This window comes from Chelmon rostratus, chromosome 3 (assembly GCF_017976325.1).
Source record: "Chelmon rostratus isolate fCheRos1 chromosome 3, fCheRos1.pri, whole genome shotgun sequence".
NCBI classification, from domain to species: domain Eukaryota; kingdom Metazoa; phylum Chordata; class Actinopteri; order Chaetodontiformes; family Chaetodontidae; genus Chelmon; species Chelmon rostratus.
The window spans coordinates 11,554,862-11,563,009 of NC_055660.1; the positions used below are offsets into that span (position 1 = coordinate 11,554,862).

The window sequence follows — 8,148 nt, forward strand, 5'->3', positions numbered from 1 at the left end:
GACTACAGCATTCTAATAAAATACATGCATGTCTCTCATGACCTGAGTAATAAAACCAGCGAGAAACTGTTGGCAGAAGCTGCAGAGCATCAGGAGCACTAACATTATCTCTCCAGAGATCCTGGACTCCACAGTGAGGGGCAGCCACAGACTCACTGGTGATCATTTTAAAACATTCAAACATTGCCAACACACAGCACGCGTTTTTGAACGCCACTGCACATTTTCAGGTGTTTGCTTTGGTGGGTCTGCATCTTCTCCGAGCTATATACCCTTTGTAATAGACATGCAGGTAACATGTTTAACACTGGATCAACAAGCAGCATGAAGCAAACGTTCTTTTGTCGACAATGAGTTTGTGAGCTCTGTGCATTCTCACGCTCTTCAGAAACATTTGTGTGTTGAGTTTGAGTCTTAAAATAATGTTTGGTCTGTGATCATAGCCTCAGGTAACTTAACACACTGATGGCTCCAGCTGGCAGTGAGAGGGGATGGTTACGACATTTTGTAGACTTATTTTTGCATCCGGAAGCACAAATATGTAACTCCAGTAAGCCTGTTTGTACAATATTTTACAGTCTACTAAAGCTGCCACAGAGGGAAAAAAGACACCTTCTATGATGACAAATATGGCCTTAATATCCCCAACTTAATGTTGTGTGTTCTGTAAACAGAGGTGGTGATCATGGTATGCAAAACCACCAGTCTTGGCTGTTGAAGCTAATTAATGATGCAACAAAGTTACAAAAACATTAAATATATATAACTGTTATAACTATATACACCATGAGTATGAAATGTAACCAATATGTGGCAATGCTGAGTATTAATTTGGCAAAAGAGTTATGGATGTGAATGCTTTTTTTGCATGAATTTATCAAACTGCTTTCGTGCTTTTTAAAATACATTTGCATGGGAATTGATTATCTGGTTTGTGATGATGTAAATGCATCAAAAATAAAGGGATCAAAGCAAAAAGGGCTAACATTGATGAGTCCATGGAAGTTTGAGTCGCTTCTCATCCAAACTCAAAGAAATCAATCTGAATATGAATTTAAAGTTTCAATGATTGGGAATTGGCACAGTCATTATTAGCCTTCATCATTTTGTAATGGACTGATCTGTTTATTAAAATCAGACCCTGCAGAGCTTTCAATCTGGCATCAGCAGACAAATGGACAGCAGCTTGGAAGCAGATGTGTACTGTACACAGCAGGAACATGAAGACCAAGTGTCAGATCTGCCCCCAGCAGCGGCTCTGTGCAGATCTGCTGCTCCACCTGACAAAAGCAGCAACAGCTTTGCTTTTAAAGCAGCAGGTGAGCTCCACCCTCATACCTTTCTGTCTGCTGCTTGACAGTGGATTTAGTGTGATGATAAGCATAATCAGTTTTGACTTGGCTCACACGCTTCTTCTTATACCAAGGTATGACTTTGGAAGCCATGACTGGAACACTTCAAGGAGACCTGGCCAAGAGCACCAGGGGGAGGGGAGACCAAACATGTGTTAACCATGATAACAATGTCAATACAAGTCTGTCCTTTAGCATTACTGTTACTGCTGCCACTATCAAGTCTCTATGATACATGTTTTTCATTATTATATGCATATCTTATAAATTACCTTTGCTAAAACACTGATACTTAAGGAATACAAAAATATCATGTGAACATATTTATCTTAGAGGAACAAACGTTAAAGTCCTACATTTCGGGGGGAAGCAGGACAGTTCCAGCGTATAACAGAGCTCAGCACTTCAAATGTTTCACCTTACAACCTCACACAGCTCAGCTATGAATAGCTTGCGGCAGTCTGCTTATTCCATGATTGGAGAAATGAAGAAAATGGAGTCATTACCAGCAGTGCACAGCCCTCGTACTGATTAATTAAAACCAGCATGCAGGAAATGAGACTGATCACACAGATCAGACTGTATGGGCTCTTTTAAATTGAACAAGACTAATTTCTAAACCAGCAGTCGAATCCACACTCAGGCTAATTAATGCTTACATACTGTATAATCAATTATTTCAACACCAGAACAGAATGAACAGATGAAAACCTGAGTCTTTCTGGCTGACACAAATTAGTAAAAGAGGGTCAGTAACCTCTTAATGCTCTGGTATGTAAGGATGTACCGCTCAGGGAGATTACAACAGACTGCTGCTGTTTCCCACACAGGACAGAGATTTTCTACAGCCATTCATTACAGCAACACATTTCACTTATCCCACACTGGACAGCAGAAACCTTCTCTTTCTGCTCTTGAAATCATTTTGCAAAAGAGTTTCTCCAAAAAAAAAGAGTCAACGGTGAGCAAATATTAAGAAAAGAGACTTACCCCAAGAGATTAAAACAGCGCAAAGCGGTGGCAGACCAGCCTGATGCCGCTTGGGAAGCACTTGCTGATGGTAACAAAAATATTACCCTCTCACTGGAGGAATGCTGTTCCCCTTCCACCCCATGTATGGATGCACTTAAGACTATATATAGCATTTACCCCCAAATTTTCTTCTCATTCTGCACCTTGGAGATGAAGAGTGTGCATCTGTACCTGTGATTTTATTGAATTACTTAGAGGTATGTTTCATCCAATGTATTTACTTAATTTAAGGGTTATTTTGAGACTTTTACTGAAAGGTTAAAGGAAAATTATAAATGTCTGTGAAGCGGTTATGGGGGCTGAATTTCTAAAATGAAATGCTGTTTTCACACAATAATTCATTTGGAAAGACCTTAAATCAGTGTTAAAATGCCACATTGCCAGTCTTCCCATTATTGCAGGAAGATGGATTTCACTTTCTAACAAGATGAATAAAAAGCACCTCACCTTTAGATTTCACAAATATTCATTCAGCCAAGAGCCTGAGAGATGTTTTCAGATGGGTTGCTGGCAAATCCCAACACTGAAAGCCTTGTGAGACCTTTTTAGGTTTCTCGAGACAGCCTGTCTTCCTTGGCTCAACACTTGTGGGCGACAGTCAGGCTATTTTTAACAGCTAGTCCTCCGATACAGTGATACCCCCAATTCTTACTGTACAAGAGCCTCTGCAGCTAATTTTAACCACAAGTCTATTTTAAAAACTAAAATGACTGAAGATGCAGAGAAAAAACCTCTTGAGGCAGAGTTATCAGAAACTCTGACGTGATGGACAACAACACAAGAGGCAGCAGGCCCTGAGTTTATTGCCCAGATGACCTGCAGTTGTTGCTGTGTGTCTTTACTTGAAAGGTCACCTTCCCTTCTCTGTTTAGAAAACACTGGCCTGCAACTTCACAGTACAGTCTTTAATAAAACACAAACTCACAAAACCCTCAAAAGGTGTGTTACAAGTCCTAGTTAGAGCCCCAAAAGGTAGGATTTAAAAATGTAGCATAACTTTTTGGCGCCTCCTGTTGGTAGAAACAAGAAAGACACGTGGCAGACATCAGCACACACCTATCCCCCAAACGTCTGACATATTATGACAGGCAAAGCAAGTAAAGGTAGTCAAGTTTAAGTGCAAATAAAATGTATGTTATTTTTCTTATTCTATTAGATGCAGTTTGGGAGAGTTTAGGTGTAGTTATGGGACAAAAGAAAGAAAAAAGCTAAAAGAGGTGGAACAAAAAACACTGTTGAAAATTGATGCATACATAAGGAGGACAGACCCAAACTAGATCCATGACTGCTGTACTGCAACTTACTGCAAGTGTCCTGATGAAGTGACAGAGGCTCATCCTCCTCCCACCTTTGTACAAGAAGCCACCCCTGTAAAAGGCAAAACACAGTTTACAATCAATTCATCCTAATAATATAAAACACGTTCTTCTTACTGAACTTGAACTGAAAAAATGCAACATATTCATGGTGCAGGGTACTTTGAATAAACACTGAAAATCATTCCACAATTGACCCCATGTCAATACCTTTGGATTCTCCTAATAAATAAGTACACAAACAAATCAATAAACACATAATGTGTGTATGTCCAGTGTGAGTCCCATGTTAGACGGCTCTTCCTGTCAGATGTACACAGCGTCCAGCATTACACTGTGTGTACTCGAGTGGTAGAATAATGTACAGTCACTTAATATAAAAACAAATAGATTTGAGGTCACTTCAGCTCCACCTTGAAGAGACCATTGCTACTTCTCAATTAACCCTTTAAAAGAGTACTCCTGCAATTTATTAGTGCACTTCGATAAGTGCTTTTGACCTTCCCTGAGCCACCCTCTGAGCCACACAGGATGTTATACAGCTGTTTTCATCTGCTGAGTCTCACTAACCATAACCAGTAAACTGAGTTTCATGTGTATCATCAGCCGAGCTCTCCTTCAAAGCCACAATCAGTTTGGTGTCATTCTCTGTTTAATGCTGCCACCTGGTGTCTGCCACTCTGAAGTTGCTGTGCTTGATCAGCTGATGTAGAAAAAGAAATCTTTTTGGTTCAGGGATATTGGATGGGACTTGACCTTTACAGCTGTTTGTAGTTTTGATGCTAATAATAATAAACTTTATTTAAATTGTCCTTCTCAAAACAACGTTAAAACATTCCAAATTAAAATGCAACAAATGGAATAAAGAAACATGGAGTGAGATATGAGTATGAACAATTCAGGAATTTAAGTGTTCCATAATGTTTTAATGATCCTTCTTGTGAACGACTGAGCCTTTCCAGGATGCTCCTTTCATACCCAATCATGATACTATCACCTGTGACCAATCAACCTTTTTACCTGTGGAACGTTCCAAACAGGTGTTTTTGGAGCGTTCCACAACTCTCCCAGTATTTTCGCTGCTCCTGTCCCAACTTGTTTGAAATGTGTTGCTGCATCAAATTCAAAATAAGCAGATCAATTAATGAAGTTGATGAGGTCAAACATGAAATATATTGTCTTAGTTTTACAAAGCATTCCAACTTTTTTCTGACTGGGGGTTGTGTATATATTCTTCTCCTCTTCTAACATCATCAAAAGCAATTTTTCAAATTTTTGAGCATCACAAAACAAAATCCCATGAATCTCCATTGCACTGGGAGGCAGAAAGCAGTGAGGTGAGTTAGTGTTGCTTTAACCTTTGACCCATGCTGGGATTGTGAGGATAGAATCTCTCACGCATTTTTTTTTTTTTTTTACTACAGAGGTTGTGGACAGAACAAGTTCACAAATATAGATCATAGAATAAAAAGTGAAACACATGAAAAATAAATCAGAAAAGAGGAACGAGCAGACACACATCAACAAACAGACTGACATTCTCTCTAAAACATTACTCAACTAATTGAGGTTTGTTTGCAGTGCTGCTGCATTGTTAGATAGTTCTCTGAACTTTCTGTATTCATGCCAGGTGTGTGTGTGTGTGTGTGTGTGTGTGTGTGTGTGTGTGTGTGTGTGTGTGTGTACACACACTGCAGATCTCCTGATGGATTCCAGTCTCCTTCCTCCCTCTGGCCCCAGCACACAGCATGTTTGTAGTGGGAATAAAGGAGATTATTGGAGCATGATAATATGATGAGCAGGAAGTTCACAAGTTTGAGGGGCCTCATCACTGCAAAGCAACATCAACCCCTGACGGACTTCTAGACTGTTTCAATGCAAATGGTTTAAACATGCATGACAAGTTCTGTGTTTTGTTTGTGACTCAAGTAATGAGGAGAAATTCCATTATATTGTTATTTGATAAAGAATCGGTCAATAGAGAAACAAAAAAAAATCTTAGTTAATGTCAGGATGTGGTTGTTTGTCATTGGGTCCATTCATCAGATGATCATAAGCAATAATAATAACATCCACAAGCCAGGGTCCACAAGGGTATTTGGTCTGGATATTCATGACTCCCAAAAGGATGAATGCAAATAACTTAAGCGACCTTTCCTTTGACACACTGCCAAAACCTTCCTCTAACACGATGGTTCCCAAAAACTATTGGCCTTTACCTCTCTAGCGCCACCATCACACTGATATTCACACTTCAGCACAAAAAAATCAAAACATACTAAATGGAGCACATTCACTGTGGAGACATGAGCTTTCCTGAAGCAGCAATTAATACATAACACATCTCATAATCTAACTGGTGAACTCACATCAACTTTGCTCAACAAGCTAATGTTTCCAAGGTGATATGAACCCCACTAACTTTCCTCTTGTGCCACCAATTCCATTATATTGTTATTTGATAATGAGGTCAAATTTCTGAGGAAATCATAACTGATGCAGCTGCTCTGAATCATGGTTAAATATACATTTAAGATACAACTGGAAAATATGACTTTATTGATCCCATGCCGGGGAAATGTCCTTATTAGAACAGCAAGAATAAAAAGAAGAGGCAGAGCAAGTGTCTTTGGGCTATTGCACAAGATAAGTTGCACAGATGTAATGGACAAATGGATATTTGGTATATATGCAACATATAGTGCCGCAAGGATGCCTCTTTTACTCATGATTTACGAGTGTTTACTACTATGACTTAGCAATTTACACTAACATCTGAATTATCAGTGAAAAGGATATTTAGCAGCGCTATAAGTGAAAACTTGTCTCTCTCACAGGTTGTAACTACTGAGTTTGACTTAGAATCATCATTGAATGGGCACTTTTCTTCAGCCAAGCCTCAATTTACTGGTTTGTATAGAAATACTGCAATAATGGAGAGTTTATTGGGTTTGTGTGTCAGCAGTCTCTGTCAGCAGGGACACTGAATCAGTTACTAATGTGAAGGTCAGTAGAGAAGGTCACCCTGAAGCAGCCATGACACCAGGCAGGATATTCTGCCTCAGAGGGGAGTGAATGAATGCTAAGCCCTCCCTCCTCTCTGCCTCTGTCTAGAGCTGCTCCTTTGGGGCACGGAGGGGGGAAAGATTTTACAGGAAAGCTGTTCTTTTCATTCATGAACTCATTGACTCGTGGTTACAGCTGGCAGAAGACGAGACAGGGGAGGAGGAGGGGGATTATAGGCGGGATGGTGGGAAATAATTAGGGAAGCCCCAAATTACCGCCATCCAGGAGGAAAAGAGGGACGTCAGATCAGAGGCTGCTGCACGTCATTGAGTCAGCAGACACGGGTCATTTTACGCAGAGCGCGTTGACGCAACCGAGCTGCAGGGGGAGAGGAGGGTCGTCTCTGACTATGTATAGCAACACTGAGATTTATTGCATCAGGCCTCATAAGCAATTCAAAGGAGGGCATCAAACCATGTGCTGGCCATAAATAAGAGGAAACATTTTTATAACTGTGTCACAGTTTGAAAAAGAGAGGAAATTTTAAATAACATATCCAATAAACATTACTGCAGACAAAACACACATTCGAGAGGATGGAGGGATTGTCTCATTGTCTATTATTAGCTCGTATATTTCTTCAATGGTCCACCAAAGCAAGAGTCAATTTACCTAAAAACTAACATTTCAACAATGCTGATAAAAGAGTTCACTCTCTGCCTGATCAAGACTAAAAGCCCAGCTCTTGTTCTGTTATGCGGTGTACAGAAGGCAATAAAACTGAGTGTATTACAATAAACATCCACCACATTCTGTGGCACGGCTTTAGTCAATCCTGGGTTTTATAAAACATTAACTGCTGATCTTATAGATAACCTCTTGAAGTCTAAGGAAATACTTACTCACACAAAGTTACTAGAGACCAAGACCGCTAATACAGAGGAAAAACAAAAAATGGATTTGGGGATGATATGAACACTGACAGCAGATGAAAACTAAAGAGTGAAATTCAACCAGTCTCCTTTTCTACTGGTTCTCAGTTCTGTTCCCAGACGTCTACTAGCTTCATAGCCGTCTAATCAGTCACTGATTTACACCTGGAGTTGCAACTGTAATGTAATCAACTACCGGGCAGAGTGCAGTATGTAAACTAGGTGCTTTTTATGTGTGTAATCAATACCATGAGGAGGTCTAGAGTAAATAAAATCTGAATTTGATGCAGCAATATGTTTCGAACATGTTGGGAGAGGAGTAACAAAAGGCTGGGAAAGTTCTGGGATGCTCCAAAAACACCTGTTTGGATCATTCCACAGGTAAACAGGTTGATTGGTAACAGGTGATAGTGTCACAATTGGGTATGAAAGGAGCATCCTGGAAAGGCTCAGTCATTCACAGCAAGGATGGAGCGAGGTTCACCACTTCGTGAACACATGACTGTATAA

The 8,148-nt window shown here is 40.0% G+C and overlaps 1 protein-coding gene across 2 annotated transcripts in view; it reads right to left on the bottom strand.

The window, feature by feature from the left end:
* Positions 1–2,386, bottom strand: part of myom2a (myomesin 2a) — a 30,992-nt gene extending 28,606 nt beyond the window's left edge. For both annotated transcript variants that reach the window (XM_041933779.1, XM_041933781.1), the window contains exons 1-2: positions 2,343–2,386; positions 1,339–1,467 (exon numbers count right to left, since the gene is read on the bottom strand). In XM_041933779.1, coding sequence (XP_041789713.1) covers positions 1,339–1,445 — 107 coding nt within the window. In that variant the 5' untranslated portion in view covers positions 1,446–1,467; positions 2,343–2,386. The remainder of the gene's footprint in view (positions 1–1,338; positions 1,468–2,342) is intronic.
* Between the last annotated feature and the right edge of the window lie 5,762 nt (positions 2,387–8,148).